The 19145-nt window shown below is 44.4% G+C and overlaps 3 protein-coding genes across 4 annotated transcripts; 1 reads left to right on the plus strand and 2 right to left on the minus strand.

Annotated features, from left to right (window-relative positions):
• The first annotated feature begins 5121 nt into the window (after nt 1-5121).
• Nucleotides 5122-7184, plus strand: crebl2 (cAMP responsive element binding protein-like 2). The gene is made up of 4 exons (XM_029495175.1): nt 5122-5311; nt 5682-5879; nt 6288-6432; nt 6515-7184. Exons 1-4 carry the CDS (start codon nt 5297-5299, stop codon nt 6523-6525), a joined length of 369 nt encoding a protein of 122 aa, XP_029351035.1. The 5' UTR covers nt 5122-5296; the 3' UTR covers nt 6526-7184.
• Nucleotides 7142-10832, minus strand: gpr19 (G protein-coupled receptor 19). The gene is made up of 2 exons (XM_029495174.1): nt 10746-10832; nt 7142-9618 (listed from the first exon to the last, which is right to left on the minus strand). Exon 2 carries the CDS (start codon nt 9590-9592, stop codon nt 8315-8317), a length of 1278 nt encoding a protein of 425 aa, XP_029351034.1. The 5' UTR covers nt 9593-9618; nt 10746-10832; the 3' UTR covers nt 7142-8314.
• Nucleotides 10833-11656: 824 nt separating this feature from the next.
• Nucleotides 11657-17897, minus strand: tbk1 (TANK-binding kinase 1). 2 transcript variants are annotated; one of them, XM_029494879.1, is made up of 21 exons: nt 17860-17897; nt 17137-17234; nt 16910-17050; nt 16695-16824; nt 16426-16607; nt 16043-16203; nt 15851-15961; nt 15309-15488; nt 14955-15151; nt 14736-14794; nt 14567-14658; nt 14371-14472; nt 14223-14301; nt 14019-14140; nt 13867-13943; nt 13735-13774; nt 13533-13634; nt 13359-13455; nt 13045-13145; nt 12847-12918; nt 11658-12594 (listed from the first exon to the last, which is right to left on the minus strand). In XM_029494879.1, the coding sequence occupies exons 2-21, from the start codon at nt 17221-17223 to the stop codon at nt 12555-12557; spliced, it is 2172 nt and encodes a 723-aa protein (XP_029350739.1). In that variant the 5' UTR covers nt 17224-17234; nt 17860-17897; the 3' UTR covers nt 11658-12554. The 2 variants fall into 2 exon arrangements, with proteins under 2 accessions (XP_029350740.1, XP_029350739.1); XM_029494880.1 differs by lacking the exons at nt 16910-17050; nt 17137-17234; nt 17860-17897 and having other exon boundaries at nt 11657-12594; nt 16699-16826.
• Nucleotides 17898-19145: the final 1248 nt, after the last annotated feature.

Below are 19145 nucleotides of genomic sequence, written 5' to 3' on the forward strand. Positions count from 1 at the left end.
CTTTCCTCCTGCTCTGTAATTTGGCATTGATTATACCTGCAGCCATGTGTGTCTGATAGCTCCACCTGTCCAAAGGTCAATGATCCAGTTGTGACAGCAGCCAAACAGACCACTTCAACCGCTCGATGATGTCACATCCAGAGAGGAGCAACCAAGTTCAGTGAGACACACAAACACAACAGACACTCAGAAAGTGAGTCAGTAACACAATCAAAGAGTCAGACCTGATGAATGATGCTTAACTATACAAGACCAACCTGAGCCAAGTCTCTTGGTCCCTTAAGAGAGGTTTGAGGAGAAATCAGTTTGGAGACAGTCAGCTCTAACAATCGGTCTAATGAAACAGGTTAAAGACCAGACCAATGCTTACAGACCTTCTATTGACTCTCAGGTCACTTCAGAGCAGATTCACTTCCTCTAAGCGCCTGAAACACTGGGAGACGCATCAACAGCCGTCTTCAATAAACCTCCGAAGGTCCAAATGGCCTGAAGGTTTAAAGGACCACGTGGTCTAAAGGTAGGCTTCCATGTGGTCTTGGTTTATATTAAGCCAGTGAAAGTCTCAAAGGTTTCAGTCCGCAGAGAAACCCTCACAGTCTGGATTCAGAACCTGAACCTTAAAACCAGCCGTCAGGACTTCTGGCACTTTGTGATGTCACAACGACTCCTGGACTCTCATCATGTGATTCCATTGTCTGAGCTCGGACTCTGAGTGTCAACCAACCAAAGACTCAGGCGGATCAGAGCCAGGCTTTCTGTCTCAGCCTCAGAACACAGAGCCTGGTGACTGCCGCTTGAGCTGACACACATCATACAGTTCCTGGTGAATGAATTATAATCTGGTTAAATCAACAAAATGTTCCTGATCTAACTCAATCAATGAATGTGACAAAGATGAACTACCACATCGCCTTCATCAGAGTTTTGTGTTCTACTGTTCTTCAGTTGTGTTTTACATTTTGATGAGCTGTGTTATAGAGGTTGTTTGTGATATTTAAATCATGTTAATGATGGGTCCCATTGGTGAACTGGTGATGACATCATATCCTCCCTGCTCGTGCAGAATCCAGTTTGAGGTCAAAACCTCCTGGACCTGAAGGATCCCGATCAGGAGAGGACAACTCCCATCTTCCCTGACTGCTTCATGATTTCACCAAATGCCATCTGTGATTGGCTGAAGAGGTCACTGAGTGTTAAACTGCTGGTTTGGTGGTCTTGTCAGTGAATCTGATCTACAAAAAAAATCCTGTAGGTGTTGAGCCTCATCCACCTGAAGACACCTTACTTCCTGTGCCCAGGACAGAGTCGGTCCAGGTGAGTCCTACCTGAGCGCCACATACAAAAAAATAAATAAATAAATAAAAAACAGACCCCAGCTGATCTGCTCCACTCTGACCTTTAAAATCGCTCGCTGTGAAAAACAAACCCATCAATCCTCAGAGCTTGGCGCCGACTTCCTCAACGAGTCGCAAATAAAATCACAGGATGCAATAAAACCTCAACTGGTCATGAACAGCAGCTGAACCCAGACCTGATCTCAGACCAGAACCTGTTCCGGTGTCAGCGTTGTCATGTCTCAACAACAGCGCACAACAGGACAACCACAACACGGCAACGCTGCCCCACATAAAAGTGAAAATAAGAAGGTGCTCAACATCAGGAAGGTTTCTGCTCCTCAACAGGATTTTAACAGCATTTCAAACATGAACTCAGCTCCTGACTAAATTACATTAAGTCTAAATGTCCTGAATGATCCAAACAGCTTCAGTCTGCGTCTTTTTAGGGATTTAATAATTCAACATCTTTGGTTTGTATTTCACCTTTAATAATGAATCTGACAAATTTTTCCATGACTTTTATTACTTTAAGGAACTTTAACAGTCAAGACTAAGAATCAGATTCAGGTCCACAGTGATCATCGTGGATTAATGTTTATGTTAATCTGTCAACAACTTCAAAACCTTCTTTACTGTGACAGAGAACAGAAGAAAAGTGAAAATGACTGAACTGAATTCTTTCTCTGCTGATAGAAAAATATTGATTGTTTATTATGACATTTGATATCTTAAGATGAGCTGACACAGTCAATGACATTTGTCATTTTAAAATGAAGTTTGTTTTTTTTTTTAGTTTATTTAAGGTTACTGTCGTCATGTCTATTAACTTTGACTTTGATTAATGTCAGCTAAAGAAACTCTATTATCAAACATGGACATTTCCACTTCCTCCAGTAAAAACTGATGTCGACTGAACATTAACTTTAGATTCAGACCAATTTTATCTGTTTTCTTACATTTATATCATTTTGTCTGGTTGTACACACTGATGAACTAGTTGTTTCTCTATTAGTGACCTTTGGCAGGAGGTAGTTCATTTTTATATAAAACCTATTCAATTGTTAAGATTAACATGTATATCCATCTTTAGCTTTTAAACGTGGTTTTATTCTAAAAGAGTGAACAATGTTATAAACAAAGTAGCTTTAGTCAACATTAACTGGAGTTTCTTCTATGAGCTGTTAGTAACAGAGCCTGGTGTTAATAAAGTTAAATAAACATACATAAAGATGAATGAGGTTGTACTGTTAATACAGATAACTCGTCGGCCTGTCGCTCCTCCTCTGGTTCTGGCTGTTTCGGGCTCGGACGGTTTCATGTTGATGTCATTTATTAAACTTCAGTCTAATTGGTCACGTGGTGTTTTTCCGGGGTTTAAATTGACCTGATTAGTTTTTGGTTCCGTTTTCGGTCGTTATCTGACGGTTGGTTCCGCCGTTAATCTCCGTTCTGACATTTTGTCGGTCGGATCGGGCCGAGTCTGTTAAACCCGTCAAACCCGTTTAACCCGCCGGTTACCCCGGTTCTGTCCGGTCGCTCCGGTTTCCGGTTCTCCGGACCGTCGATGGTCGGTTGGTGTCGGTGTGAACTTTGACTTCGACACTTTAACCGGAGGCCCGTTAACGGAACTTCGGCCGTCCGATTCTCGGTGGGTTAAACTCACCGTTTGAAGACTCGACGGCAGCCGAACCGTCCGGACCGTCCCGCGGCTCTGCCCGGGACCGGTGGACCAAGGAGCGGGCAGGACGGGCGGTGAAGAGGTACCGACGGAGGACGGCGGCTCGGTTCTCCCGCTGCCAGAACAGATGAGGTCACCGAGACAAAAATAAAGATGTCGTCATCGGAGCGAGTCGAAAGGACCAGCAGCCTCTTAAAGGCGCCGGCTCCTTTAAATGAGCCGACCGGAACACACTGCGCCTTTAAGACGGCGGCGTGATGTGACCGGAAGAGAGTGAGCAGATATACAGTTTAATGTGTAGAAATACACAAATAACCGAATATAAATACACAAATAAATGTATAAACATAGACATATAACGGATTGGAATATAATTATGCCTTATTAAATCGAACTATAACTCATATAAATAGATATATTAATGTATGCAAGTGGAAAATCTGTAAATGTTTGTTGTACAGCTTTGAAAGAATATACTCTTATGTTTTTTTGATTGTGGACCTGAACTTCGAAAAATAATTTTATTTAGGAGCCATCACAAGGAAGCTTGTATTGAAATCTATGGGAAAATGTCCCTCCTCCTCCTCCTCAGTAAATGTTTTCCCGATGAGTTTATGGTCTCAGTCTGAAATACAACATGATGTTCATTTTTCAAATGATGCTCCATTTAGAGGGAAGCAGAGCAGGAAAAGCAGACCAGCAGCTCACAGACTGATGGGTGATGTCACTGAGGGTTGACAGTTGAATATAATGGAATACAAACTGATTTTATTACTTAAAATCATTTATATTGTATTACATCAAACTTTATGATGCGATCATCAATTCGCACCAATAAATATTTGCATATTTATAGGTTTGAGCTTCCTCAGTGTGGAAACATTTCATTAGCCCTGTCTTACATGAGATATACAGACAAGTAAAAGTGTAAATAATGTGACTCAAACTCTAAATTGGCACATATTAAGTTGCTTGTTTGTTTAATATTTTCAAAATCAACTGAGTCTCAGGCAGTTTGTGTCCTGCTGAATTTAACTTCCATCCTGAAGCTGCGGTAACAGGACAATGGATGTGATGAAGGCATATGTTCATACTAGAGCAATTAGCATGCATGGTTAACTCTGTTAACTCTATTAACTGTGGGAGAAAGAGCTGGAAGGTTCCAGAAAAGGAAGGACGGTGATCTGTTTTAATCTGTAACACACAGAAAGAAAGAAAAATATAGAGAAAGACAGGCTTTTGGTTTTTACTGTTAACAGTTTAGTCACAGCATCGCTATGATGTCCATTAGTAGACTGTCTATAAACCTGGAAACTCTGAAAAGTAAAACCAACCCTGAGGCTCAGACTGTATTGAAGTTTATGGGAAAATGTCCCTCCTCCTCCTCAGTAAACGTTTTCCTGACGAGTTTATGTCTCAGTCTCTAGTTTACAGTCTTCAACACAACATGATGTTTGTTGTTTAAATGATGCTGCCATGATTGTTTTCATTGTTCCTTTTGCTGGGAGAGATGAACTTCGATTAAAACAATCTCAGAAAGAGAAGTGATTTTGTAGATGGAACAGGGAGGGAAAGGGAAGAGGTCGGTGGAAAACAGAAGTCAGTATCTGTCTGGTAAATGGAGGGTGACACGATGAGTCTCTGAATAAAAGTTGTTCAACTGTGGAAGATTCAGATGATTTATATGAATCAAATAAAATCTGAAATATTACATACAAATTCAAAAGTAACATTTTCTAGTTTGATTTCATTAGATACTAGGTCATCTGCCATTCATGACAAAATAAACAATAGGTTATAATTATAACGTACTAAATCAAAAAACAAAAGTTAATCAAACAAAAAGTCTCATCCCGCCTTGTTCTAGTCACATTTTAAAGAAACGAAATACAAATGTAAACTAACCCTAAAAATCTAATTACGTAGCAACAGATCAATTTTTATTAAAAACAGAGTTGATTATCTCCAATTTATAAACGTTTTTTTTTTTGGTTGTTTTGTGTACTTTATCATCCTCATGTTTGTTTCCTGTTTTACTTTGTTCATTGTCAATTTCGTTGTTTTCGATAAAGGTTTGTTGAAAAAGCTCCACCCATATAGCTGACGGGAGCGTGTTACGTCATGAGGAAACACGATGTAAACAAAGCGAGACGTCGTCGGATCGGTTCGTTTTAATTCACTCCGACTTTGTTTGATCGTTCCGGAAGAGTCTTTGTGACGCGAGCTGTTAGCCAACTGTGGCTAACGTCAGTTAGCTGCTAGCACGTCAGTTTTCACCAACATGGATGATAACAAGGTGAGAAGCTAAAGCAGCTGGAGTTTACCTGGTAACCAATTTAACCAGCACGGTGGGCTCCGTGCTGCACTAGTGCTGACGTCATTAACTGGTGTGTGAGTTTAGCAGCAGGACAAAATGGACGACAGGGGAAGCTAAGTGTTGCTAACGTTAGCTGTGCTGAAGTCAGAAAAGCCAGGGCCTCGGATTGATGACGTCTAAACGATAAAAGTCTTATCTGTCCTGTTGTCCACCTATTGGCGGTGACGTCCGTTATATGGTGGCCAACTGAAATCTGATGTTCTGATGTGAAGGTTTCTGTCCAGAATTTGATCTCCTTTAGTCCCGTTAGGTCTGTTTTCAGATGAATGACACGAACCTGCTGTTGCAGATGGTTCCTGGTAAAGTGAAGAAACCAGGAAAACGGGGCCGGAAACCTGCAAAGATAGACCTGAAGGCCAAACTGGAGCGAAGCCGTCAGAGTGCCAGAGAGTGCCGAGCCAGGAAGAAGCTGCGGTACCAGTACCTGGAGGAACTGGTTTCCAGCAAGGAGAGGGCCATCTGCGCCCTGAGGGAGGAGCTGGAGATGGTAAACACACCTGAAGACAGGACACTCAGGTTTTACTGCTGTGGTCATTTGAAGGCGTCTAAATGTTGCACTAAATGAGGATGATCAACACGTGATAACGTCTGAATGAATACAAACAAACAAAAACAGTAAAGTAACAAAAGACAAAGGAGTTCTCACAGCGATGTCCCTGATGTGAATCAGTGACTGTAGGACAGTTCAGGACAGGAGAGGACAGCAGGTGAAGGGACGTAGTCTGGAGAGGAAACGCTCAAACCTGATCGTCAGTACTTGTGTGATGATCTCAGGGTCGAGTGTGAAGTAACACAACAGTCAGAAACAACCATCTGAAATTAACTGAAACTTGAGTCTATTGTTTGTTTGACGCTCTGATCTTTGTGTTGTGTTGTGCTGTTTTGTGTCTGACAGTACAAGCAGTGGTGCTCGGCGATGGATCAGGGGAAGATCCCCTCGGAGATCAAAGCTCTGTTGACAGGAGATGAGCAGAAAATGCCTCAGGGTGGCAGCAGCACCAAGACGTCCAAGAACAACAAGACCAGCGTCAACGGTCAGGGTTAGTGTGGCGGACGAGGAGATCTGCTTGATGCTCATAGTTTGTCTGTTATTCTTGAAGCTTCATTTTCACGTGTTCACAGCTGGCAGATAGAAACGAGCCCAGAGAACACCATCAGTCCCTCGTCTCCTTGTTTCTGTCACGTGACTCACTAACCAACCAGGAAGTGATTCTGAAAACAAGATGACCTATGAAGGTTTTACTGGTCATTGGCTGAAGGTCAGGAGTCACATGACAGACGCTGTGATGAAGGACGGAGGAGGAGCAGCAGCATTGTTTTCTTCATGTGACATCATAGTGAGGATGAGGAGGATGTACAGTGATGATGATGGTATTTTTCTATGAGTATTTTCTACGGATGCTTTCCGGGTTTGATCCTTCTGTTTGATGTTGATGCAGAAACAGGAAGCTGCTTCTCATCGTTTTCTAGAAATAATGTGTGTTAAATGTTGTCGCCCTTCGATTTCAGTTTGGACCAAATTTCTTTTTTTTTTTTAATAAGAGATGATGAAAATCCTCATTAAAGTTTGAGCACTTTGTTAAATTCCACAGCAGCACTTTGTTGGATTTGTTTGATTGTTGGCTGAATCTTTGAATTTATTTGTTTCTTCAAGAGAATAAAAGTATGTTTGACTGTGACTATGTTATTAGGTTTTTTTTTTTTTTTTATTTTAGTTTTTTTTAGTTAAGTGTGTGTATGTGTGTAAACTGTAGCTCCTTTTTCTTCTGAAAATATTAAACACATTAAACTTGAAAGTATTTTTGCTTCTTGCTGCTTTTACTAAATATCTTATAAAAGAATAATTTATTTATACATACAGGAGAACACTGTCTAGACCAACATCAGAGCTGTGTGTGCTTGTTTAAACTGAAGTTACATCACAGAATAACTGACAAGTTACACCAAGTTTTTAAAGACGTTACACAAATGTTTCATCACAAAATATGAACATGTTTTTTTACAAGCCATTAAACCATTGGAACTGAGAGAAGGAGAATAGGTTTCATCTTATTTGTGTGATAAGATGAATCTGCATCGACCTGCGTCACTTTACATTTAAACTGAAACAGCATTAAAATCAAAGCTGCAATGACTTTGTTCTTGTCAATCAATCAGATCATTACTTTCCCAATCATTCAGTTAGCTGTGTGATGTCATCATGGTTGGTTTTGTTGCACCTGATGCTGGTTTGGATTCAGCATCGTTTAAATGAAAATTTTATAGTTTGGTCTTAAGAACTTAAACAAGTGGATTTTAGGGAAAATGAAGGTCTAAAGGACGTTTCTAAAGAACTGTGGACCTCAGAAGTTCAGGTCCAGGGGATTTGAGTCTTTATGGTCGAGCATTTGAAAATAGAGTGGACATTTAGATTTTGGAGGATCTGAAGGGAGAAATCAGCAGCTCCATCAGCTCCCATTTCTGTGAAGAACCACCGATCATTAGATCGTTCCTGAAAACCGATTTGGAAAGTGACCTTGAATGCACCGATCTGAACCAACCACAGTGCTTGGCATCAAACCCCAGCCCCAGAACAAACTGTCCTTAAGTCTTTCGTTAGCTGGCAAACCAACTCTCTATGAGGTGAAGCAGATGACGCCAGCGTTAATTTCTACTACGGGCAGCGAATCAGACACGACAGGTTACCGATAAAGGCCACACACTACAGTTGGCTGGCTAACATGCTAACATCAAACATAATCTGAGGCTTCATGGCAACACAATCCATCCAAGTACGGCACAGAAACAAACTGGGATTCAGACCTGAAGTAAAAAGTCAACCAGCTGTTGGAAACCTCCAGTATGGCTGCCGGGTGAGTTTCCTCAGAAAAAGTCCTTTAAACAAACACACAGCTAGCCTGTTAGGTTCACACTTTGTCCAGTTTACACAAAAGTATTTGGCGGGTTGGCGTTGTTGAGCCAGGCCACCTTCTTCTCCTTTGCATCTCGGTCAAATGTGTCGTAGACTGACTCCTTGGTGACCGTGTTCGATTGCACGGGGACATCCACCACCCCGACATAGTTCTTTTTGGCCATGCGAGAGCTGGCTGTGATGGTGTAGGCGTTACTACGGTAACACTTCATGGACGACATGCAGAAAGTCTCCCGCATGCCTCTTCTGAAGTTTGCGTTGTAGACCGAGTACAGAGTTGGTTTGGATGCCGTGGAGCTGAAGGACATCCAGGCGATGGCCGTGTAGAATAGCAGGCCCTGTCGGCTGGGTCCATCCGAGTCCCTCGGGTGCCACAGCTGGGCAATATAGAACGGCGTCCAGGTGAGGAAGAAAACTGAATTCAGCATGAGGAACATCTTGATGGTTTTGACTTTAGTCCGGGGGACGATGTTCATTGTCCGGCGCACCGTGTGGCCATCGGCACTGATCCTCCAGATGTAACGAACAACTCTGTGGTAGAACGACACAATCAACGCAACGGGAACCAAAAAACCCACCAGCAGGTGGACCGTGGCGTAGGCAACGCTGCCCCAGCTGTCCGGAAGGAAAAAGTCACAATGACTGATTTCTATCGACGTGGATCCATAGAAAAACAGGCAGGGGGAGACGAAGGCGGCGTCAAACAGCCATGACACCATGATCATCTTCTTGGCCTTCTCCCTGGACACCTTGAAGCTCAGGGGGTAGACGATGGTGTAGAAACGGTCCACAGAGATAGACAGCAGGACATAGACCTGCACGCCAGGACACAGGTGCTGCAGGTACCGTACAGCCCTGCAGGCGGCGGCGCTCAGCGGCCATCGCCCAGCGGCGACCTGCAGTAGGACAAACGGAGCGCAGCCCAGGCTCATCAGCAGGTCTGCGCAGGCCATCGACACCACAAAGTAGTTGGTGGTGGACTGAGTCCGGCGGCTCCGGTGGATCACCAGGCAGACCAGGGTGTTTCCCAAGATGGACACCAGCCACAGAACCCCGAACACCAAGCCCAGGACGCCGACCTCAGCTGAAGTCAGCTCATAGGAGGTGCAGGTCCTGTTGGGCCAGTCCGAGGACGGGCCCTCGAGGCCAATCAGGGGCGTTGCGGGTAAAATTGCCAGGACAGTTGAGTTTTCCCTCTCAGAGAAGTTAAATAACATCTGATATGTGAAAGATGGTGGGTTGGGGGACGGATGGACACCAACTATGTTGGACGAAAGGGCATAAACCATCCTTACACCACCACACTGTCGAAGACCTGCAGACACAAACACACAGTCAGATCAAACATAGACGCCATCTGGGCCAGAACCAGCTGGAACTTTTTCCCAATCATCCGCAACAGGCCTGTCGATTAGTCGGTTGGTTAAATTTTAAAATGTAAATCTACACACTCGTCACCTTTTACTTAAACACTGGGACAAATCAGAATCGGTGCTCTCATTAAGCCATCACAGGGACCTGGTCCTCCTCTGAGACTGCTCATTAACCAGAGGGAGAAGTCTGTGAGGAAAAAAAAAACGCTGCTGGATTCTTCCTCAGCTCATCCTCAGTAGGTGAACCAGACCAGAAAAGACCTCATGAAAAAACACAACACAGTAGCCCCGCCCCCTAGCCCCTCCCCTTTCCCTCTAAATGAACATCATGTATTTCAGACTGAGATCATAAACTCATCAGGGAGGAGGAGGGACATTTTCCCATAGACTTCAATACAATCTGACCTGACTACAGCCAGTCCAGGTTTACAGGGTTAATCCTGTGTCCCCTTTATTAGGAACAGCTGTGGATTTTAATAAATCGGCCAGAACAGAAATACATTTTACCGGCTTCATGAAAAATGTCTCTAAAATGAAAAAATCACCATAAAAATATGAATATTAATGTGATTCATTGTGCTACTCTGTTTTTATGAGACTTCAATCTGAAAATCTGATAATGAAATCCTGAATGCTGTTCATGCTGGACTTTCGTTAACCGATCAGCTGGTAATCAATAGAGATGATCGGCTCCAAGGTGATCCGGATCAGTCTCCTTTGAATCCACCTGAATCCAGGAAAGAGTTAAAACCTCTTCATGGAAAAATACTGAAGAGAACCGACTCATGCTGATGTGAGTCGGTGTTTGTGTTTCTGCCACACAACACACCAATCAGCTGTGATCAATAATTCACCGATAAATAAGAAATCACACAATCAGCTGATCGAACAAACCAATCAACGGATAAACTGGCTCCCACAGACCGGGCCTGGTGCCGGTCCCGGTGCACAGCATATCGACCCGAATCGGATCCGGATCGAATCGAACCCGCCATCACGGGCCCGACAAAGAGCGACTCTCTGCGGCTGAAATGTCGGTGTGTGTCGGTGAGTGTCGGTGAGGACTCACCGGAGGGACCGGAAGGATCCGGATCAGAGACAGAATCCGCATCCTGCTGTCTGTCCGACAATCAGAGCGGGAAGAAGAAGAATCATGGCTGTCCACCTGTCAGTCTGCCGAGGAAAGGGAGGACAACACACAGACACACACAGACACACACAGACACACACAGGATCATCATCATCTTCATATCCGATTTTCAGCTTCAGGGCCGGACTCACCTCCTGAGGGGCCCCGGGGCCAATGAGCCCCCTCCCACACACGCAGACCTTTTATTTATATTTTTTTCCAAAAAGCAAAAATGGTCATAAAGCTTTATGTCACATTTGTACAAATAATTAGGATGTGTATTTGATTTGGTGTCCGCAGATTCACCGTCTCTCTCCCTCTTTCTCTCTCTCTCTCTATATATATATATATATATATATATATATAAATATAAATAAATATATATATATTTATTTATATTTATATATATAGAAAGAGATGGACAGTTATGGAAGGAAATGATGTCATCCTGCTACTGTTACTGGTCTAACCCTGACTAGGTTTGCTGTCGCAGCATGCTGTCATGGCCACCATAGCACCAAGGAGACAGTGATTTTCCAACAGGCTGGTTGCTATGGGCAACTAACAATGGTGGTGATGAGAGGAGGAGAGAGATAAGAAAACAAGAGGTGAGAGTAAATTCATCTGAAGCTGAGTGACGTTTGACATGCAGTTTGCACAGGGCTGCTGTACGCATTTACATTTCACTGTGGGTGCACCACATGTGACAAAGTAAGATCTTGAATCTTGAACAATAATCCAGAATAAATTCATAATTATCAAGAGTAATAGTAATAATTCCTGGAAGAGTTAATATCTGTTAAATCTACAATGAAAAGCTTTTGTGGATTCTTTTTATTAAAAATTGCATTTTCAACTGAATAATAATAATAATAATATGAATCAGAAACTACAGCGAGATATTTATTTATTTACAGACCTTTTCAAACAGTTGGAGCATTTTAATGCTGATTATGAACAAAATCCTGTTAGTCGGAGCTGACGGAGGAGATGGACCTTGTTTCCAACCAACCAGCAACTAACTGACCCGAGGAAACACATGAAGTGATGAACGACTGATAAAAATTATTGATCAGCCTGGAAGAACAATAAATAAACTCAGAGCATCTGAGCAAACTGATTCCACAGTTAAACACTGACACTTTAAGGCGAACATTTAGGATTAGATTTTCAGCTAATTTATTTTCCATGAAGGAACTAAAAAAACCAAAACACTGTAACTTGATGTTTGATGTGATGGTCAGTAAAAAAAAAAAAAAAAAACACTCTGTTCGTCATTCTGTGAGAAAGACTAATTCACTGATCAACAATACTACCAATTGTCTTTGAAATGATTGATATTTGGTCGAAAAATTTTCAAAATGACCAAAAACATGATCGAACATCTTAATGAGGAAATTATAGAAATGATTAAAATGCTCAAATCCCTTAAAGTTTCCACTCATTACAGCTAAATCTGTTTCCGTCACATTACATCAGAATCATGTTATGTTTTTTTATTTGAACTTATTTCTGAGTCCTCATGCAGATCAAAATCTCTTAAGTTTGTAAGGTAACGATCAAACCCTGATTCAGACTGAAATGAATTCAGTGTTTTTCACGTCACAGCTCTGAGTCTGTTCACCATCCGGCCAAAACACCTTTAAGTTCTGATCTGACTGACAGAAACCGTCTCTATTGTGGCAGAACTCGTCCGTACAAAAACATCTTACAGGCTCAATATGTACAAGATGACAAGATGGACAAGTCTCATCCTCTCAAACCGCCGTCCAACGTCAACGTCCCAAACCTGCAGGGACAGACACAGAGATGGACCGTTAACAGTGATGATGCCATTGGACCGTAATTTCTGAGTAGAAAATTTTTTATTTCATGAAATAACATTAAATGTTGGTTTAAAATGAATTTAAACTGTATTTTGCCGCTTTCACTGATTTTAAGGGGTTTCATGGTCAAACCATCAGAGGTCGTTTCCATGGTGATTTCCATCATAATGAAGCAGATAGGATATATGGTAATTTGAATGAAAGTGACCTCTGACCTTTCTAGGAAGTGGTTGTTCTCTGCCAGCTCCTTGACCACGCCCTCCATCTCCTCCTTCAGCTTCTTCATCCTGAAGATCAACACGGAGACATTGTCCTCATTATCATCAACCTCTGACGTCTTTTGATTCTCAGTCATCATAGATTTGTTAAACGTGCTGCTGCTGATGATGATGATGGGGAAATCAAACACTTACCCGAGCGTCATCTCCACCAGTGTGTTCTGACTCAGGTAGGCCTGAGGCTTCATCCCACTGGAGACCAGAGGAAGAACCTTCTGAGGCAGCTGCTCCTGCAGCTACACACAGACACACAGAGACACACACACGTGGGTAAGCTCATTGGAGGCCGTGTTAGCTAACAGCTGTTGATGAATCACTTTAAAGCGTCAGCGCTTCAGAGAGGGCGGAGCCACAGGTGAGCCTGAACCATTACTGTAGGGTCATGTGACCTGTCGCTCGAGGCTGATTGGAGTCTTTTCCCACCTTGTATTACGTGTGACGGCATTTACCTTGATGGCTCGCTCCATCAACATGGTGACTTCCTTTTCAATGCTGATCAGCTGACTGGACAGACTGAGCAGCTGCTTCCTGATGTGGTGAACTTTCCTGAGAACGACACAAATGCACACTGTCACCTAGCAACAGAAGAAGTGGTCTGTCCCGCCCACTCAGACGCCTTTTACCTCATCCAGTCTTCGCTCTTGGAGATGAACAATCGATACTTCATGGCGCATTCCTCCGTGAACAGAGAGCGGGCTTTACTGGCGTGAAGGACCAACTTCTGTCTGCCGCACAGCACACAGGGTTTCACAATAAAAGCCAAGACTAACAATTTCACAATAAAAGTCCAGACTGAAGAGCTCAAATATCCAAGAAGAAACCTACTTATCAAATTTATGGATCTGTTCCTCGTTGTACGGTAAACCTGATAGAGAGAGAGAGAGAGAGCGAGGTTATATTGTGGCAGTGAAGCGACAGCAGGAATTTGCTGGACTCAGCTCGTCTGGTCCGACTCACGTCTTTCTGCCTTGTCCTTCTTGAACTGCTGATAGATGGCTGTGATGGCGTCAAGTAGAACCTTGATCTTCTCCACACTGCAGAGACAAGTTCACCGTCACACAGTCATTTACCACACACACACACACGCACGCACACGCACACAGTCTTACTTCCTGTCCTTGGGGTGTGTTCCCACTTGCTGTGTCCAGCCGTCGGTCAGTGAGCCTCCTGGGAGGAATTTACTCTTAATGTCTTGTGTTGTTCGTTCAACTGGCTCCAAAGAGCTGGAGATCTGCACAAATGAATATACGACCACCTTAAGAACCGCAGGAACCACCTTAAACCCTCCCACAGACACATGAACTGCCACTCACTCTGACGACTTTCTTGTGCATGTCGGAGATCTCGTCGTATTCTGTCGTCAGCATGTTCGCCTGCATCAGCACCTCAAACCTGCAGAACACAGAGTTCAGGGGGGCGTTGACCAAACACAGTGACATCATAAAGGTGTGACTCACTCACAGCTGCTCCGTCCTCTCCAGGATCTGGGTGCAGTAGTTACACAGATGGAAAACCTCAGACTTCTTGTGCTGGATCTCACTGTAGTCCTCCTTCATCAGCTCTCTGGACAGATACAACAGATGAGTAAGTGAAAGTTCTGCGCCCAGACCACCCTACACCGCCCTCAGAACGCCACCCGCCCCCGAGGTTAACGTACATCAAACCTCGGACTCCTTTTCGCACCAGTTCCTGATAAACCAGCAGAGACTCTGAGGTTTTCCATAAATGTCCAACATCACCAGCAAAAGTCTGAAGGAAACAGGAAATTCAGTTTAAGAGCCAGCCAATCAGGGACAGGGGATCAGGGGTTACATGGTCACTTGTACCTTTGCATAGCTAGCATCCAGGTCCAGGTCGTAGCGTGGCTGGACTTTAGGAGGACTGGCTGTGGAGACAGAAATCCGGTGAGCATCTCTGGTTTTATGAACGTATCAATAAAACAGATTTCAATCAGAAAAAACATCAATCTGTTCCAACACTTTATTCTGAAGTAACTCAGGAAACACTCTCTGCTGCCGCCCTGGAGGCACTGTTTCATTACGTACGATCCTCAAAGATGAGTCCAACAGTTGCAACAGACTCGCGGCTGACAAGCATGATGGGATTGTCCCTGGAAGTCTTGGGGAAGGTCTTGGCCTGACGGTTGGGGTCAAGGACGAGGCGGCGGCCTTCGTACAGAAGCTCCTGGTTGTGCAGGGGGATGCTGGTCCTACGTGACAACAGCTCCTGGAACAGTGCCGCCCTGCGGACATGAAGAGTGGGTTCAGACTGGACTCCTCCTCCACACAAGCTAACGTTGGTGCAGAAAATGGAGTCTGCTAACGTCTCACAAAAGTTTGTGGAACATGTGACAGTGAAGTTTTCAGTCATTTCCTAACTGATGGCGTGTGTGACCTTACGTGTTGTACTCGTGGATGTAGACGTGGTGGAGCGTGGCCTGCTGCAGGCTGAAGACATAGACCACAGTCCGGTGCAGGATGTCGTTGGTCTCAGCGAAGAACTGGTCGAAGCCCCAACACTTCTCCTGATCCGCCTCCAGGATGTTGGCGAGGACTGGAGTCAGCAAACTCTGAAGGCCCCTGAAGGACGAGGAGGACGGGTGGGGTCAGGTGGGCGGTGCCAGACCCTCAGTGAACCTGTCTCAGTTTAACCCTTCAGAGTTACATCAGACCTTTTCTTTGGTTTTCCTTATAAAGTATCATTTTTAAATGATATGCAGAATCAGCTGATTCCATCTTATTTCTTCTGTTCCTCATAAAAACGGCGTAAAGCAGAAAAACAAAAAAAAAAGTTCCTCTCCTGTATTTGGGTCGTTTCTATCTTTATCTGATCAGGAGTTCTGCTCATTAATTATGAAAAATCAGCTCTTTATTCTGTCAACAGAACAAACTCACAAACATCCAGGACTGATCTACAGACTTTGGTAAGTTTGTGTTCTTACTTGGACAAGCTGCAGGAGACCGGCATCTCGGTGCTCCACTCGATCTTCCCGTTCTCACACTTCTGATGTCCGGAGATCGTCCCGGACGGTTTCTCTGTGATGATTTTATACCTGAGACAGAAACAAACAGCTCCGTCAGTTTTACCATTGCTTCCTTCTCTCATCACAAACACTTCCCCGTCACAGCCTCACATGACTTCCTTGTTCCTGCGCGGCCCTTCAAACGGCCTGAACGGGAGGCTGCCAGTGGCGGCATGGTAAAAGGTGACCCCGATGCTCCACAGATCCACTGTGGCGCCGTATTTCTTCTGGTGGTCTTTTCTCAGGACGGCACGCTCGTACATGTCGGGATGCTGCAGGGAAACACAAGAGAAAGAGTCAGACATTCACACTGAAACAGCTTTTTAATCACTGTCTGGTCCAATGAGCTTCCTGCTCTCAGTCAAACTGAACTGGTCTGATTAGGATTCATCCTCTGGAAACCATGAGAAACAGAAATATGCGGAGCGTCTCTGCAGCCCAGGATGTCCCAGAGCTCATGGACGAGAAAGGACGACATCCTGATTGGCTCTCACCAGATACTCCTCCGTCCCGTAGAGAGACACAAACTGCTCGTCGTCCTCCAGCTCTCTGGCGGCTCCGAAGTCGGTCAGCTTGTAGACGGAGCAGCCATCCTCTCCGATCACCCTCATGATGTTTCCCGGTTTTATGTCTCGGTGAACGATGCCGTACTCCCTCAGGTGGTTCATACCTGCCACTGGAGGAGCCACAGCAGCCAATCAAAGAACATTTCTGTGAATCTCAACATTTAACCGAGCAGCTCAGAGCCATGAATGGGCCTCACCCACATCATGAAGGACTATAAGGAACTCGTCCTCGGGGAGTCCGTAAGCATTGGATGACTCCTCTAAGACGGTGTAGAGACTTCCACAGGGACAGTACTCCATCACCAGGACCTTGTGACGCGTGTTGGACTGAGAGGACGAGAAGAGGACGTCAGAAACCTGATTACCTTCTGGAGTCCGGTCTCCTGCTGCAGGACATGAGACCTTCACTGACCTCTTCCTCCACTGCGAAGAGCTTCACAATGTTTTTATGGTTCAGTTTCTTCAGAACCTCAAACTCTCTCATCTGGACGTCGAGCGGCCGCAAGAAGCTCAAGTTGTTAAAGACTTTGACGGCGTACAGATCACCTGTTTTCTACAGACAGGACACCAGAGTTACTGCTGAGGCTGCTTTAAAGGTCCAGCTCTGCCTGACCTCTGACCCGTGACCTCAGCTCCTACCTTGTGTCGGCCTCGGTAGACGTTGGCTGTCGCTCCCTGACCCAGCAGGTCGGAGATGAGCCACAGGTAGTTGGTGGTGCTCTGCATCCTGACAGATCCTGAAGAGAGGCGACCAACAAACAGCTGAGTGAGAGAACAGGTGATCTTCATTTAATCGACCACTTTAAGGCCTCCGAGGCTTTGGAGCTAGTTTGTCACCTTTACTGCCTGACGTCATCTGAATGATGTCACATATATAATTTTAACAGGGTGAGACCCGACGGAACCGGAACTGAATACAAAACCACTTCACGTTCCGGTGGGGTCGGTCGGTGCGCCGTGACGTCACCTGGTGTCGGTGGGAAATTCCCGGGTCAGGCCTTAAACTCACCGGCAAGAGACCGTCCGCCGACGTCACGGCGCTTTGATGCCGCCGAAACGGCCGAACCTCCACGAAGATCCGGAACCGTTTCCGTTCCAACACACACTCCCGGTCGCGCTCGGCCCTGTATCGGACTGTCGGTAAATGGCGGGTCGGTTCCGGTTCCTTCGGTATTTGCCTGTTTTCACTTTCGTCGTGTTAACGCGGCCGTTTCTGACTCGCCTCGCGGGCCGGTTGTTTCCGGTCCGACTGTCGGACGGAAGCGGGGAAAAACGCGCGTTTGTGTTGTTGCTGTTGTTGCTGCTGCTGTTGTTGTTGTTGTTGTTGGAGCTGAATCGAATTTATTTTGTTTATTTCCTCACCCTTCGTTCTGCGGCCCAGTCCTCCTCTTCCGCTCCGCCTTCGTCATGTGACGCAGGTCGACCAATCAGGCGGTGGAGCCCGCAGAAGGGGCGTGCTCAGACCGTGTGGTGGAGTTACCGTAAATACTCTGAGGAGATCCAAATGTTGGCGCATCGACAAAATGGTTTCGAGTCAAAATGACGTCATCAGAATAGACTCTTCGTCATTATGTTTTTTTTTTTCACGGCTCGAGTTCAAACTTTTCTAGATTTTATACAAACAGCTTTCGGGGGAGTGCCCTCGTTTTTACGATAAAACAAGAGGAAACAACTAGGAAATGGAAATTGATAATAATGATCAACAATCAATTAAAGTCAGAAGAATCCACTTATCCCTTTTCATACTCACGCCAAATCCAAATCACCGTGATGACGTCACATTGGCGCAGATTTCTGAGTTTGTCGTGTCACTTTCTGTCTCTGTGTTTGCGTCTTGGTGTTGATTTTTTTAAATGTTGTGTTTCCAAGGCTCAGTGATCAGCTGCTGCAACAAATACAAGCTCAAATGAAACACCACAAAAACTGATACGAACCGGATTCAGACAGAAGATGGCAGCAGAGGACGCAGACTGAGTGAATCAATAAAGTTTAATTTAAATCTGTTTTCTGTCAGAATAAAGTCTGGACTGTATTGGACATAAAATAAAATGGAAATAAGAATAAATCACTGATCAGCTGGCTTCTGTTTACTGAGTTAATAGATAAGGCAAGACACAGGGACATCTTCCTATAGACTTCAACAGAATTGGACTTCCTTTCAGAGCCAGTGGAGTCGCCCCCTGATGGTCATTAAATAGAATGCAGTTTCAAAGGTTGTGTGTGGACGCAGGTCTGGTCTGATGGATCAGGTTTTCCTGCTTGGCAGCAGGATGCATTATGGGAAGAAGTTCAGCTGGTGGACATGATGTCATCTGTGAGTAGAGGCCCATTTACAGACCTGCAGAGAATCCTTCACTCAGTTCAACTTCATAACTTAAAATATCTGAACGGACTTATGTTTTCTTTCTGCGATGTCACTTTTTTTTCCCGTTTGTATAACTTTGTGCAATCTTTATCAGCCGAACTTGATGTAACATGCATTCTGAGTCGACCATTTAAATATTAATAAATATAAACTTGTAATATTTCAATCATATTCTGACCTGTCTGGATCTAAATCAAAGGAGCAGACAGAGATAAAAGCTCACTCACTTTATATTTAACAAAAAGAAAAAAAAAATAGCATTTCATCAGTTACAACAGCTTAT

This window comes from Echeneis naucrates, chromosome 23, assembly GCF_900963305.1.
Source record: "Echeneis naucrates chromosome 23, fEcheNa1.1, whole genome shotgun sequence".
Classification (NCBI taxonomy): Eukaryota; Metazoa; Chordata; class Actinopteri; order Carangiformes; family Echeneidae; genus Echeneis; species Echeneis naucrates.

Excerpts from the sequence above, each read along its gene's own strand:
- crebl2 (XM_029495175.1), top strand. Across the intron at positions 5,880-6,287 it reads TGAGGGAGGAGCTGGAGATG|TACAAGCAGTGGTGCTCGGC; the intron begins GTAAACACACCT and ends TGTGTCTGACAG.
- tbk1 (XM_029494879.1), bottom strand. The coding sequence starts at position 17,223 with ATGCAGAGCACCACCAACTACCTGTGGCTCATCTCCGACCTGCTGGGT. Across the intron at positions 14,473-14,566 it reads AAAGGAGTCCGAGGTTTGAT|AGAGCTGATGAAGGAGGACT; the intron begins GTACGTTAACCT and ends GTATCTGTCCAG. Across the intron at positions 13,775-13,866 it reads GAAGGACAAGGCAGAAAGAC|GTTTACCGTACAACGAGGAA; the intron begins GTGAGTCGGACC and ends TCTCTCTATCAG.
- gpr19 (XM_029495174.1), bottom strand. The coding sequence starts at position 9,592 with ATGGTTTATGCCCTTTCGTCCAACATAGTTGGTGTCCATCCGTCCCCC.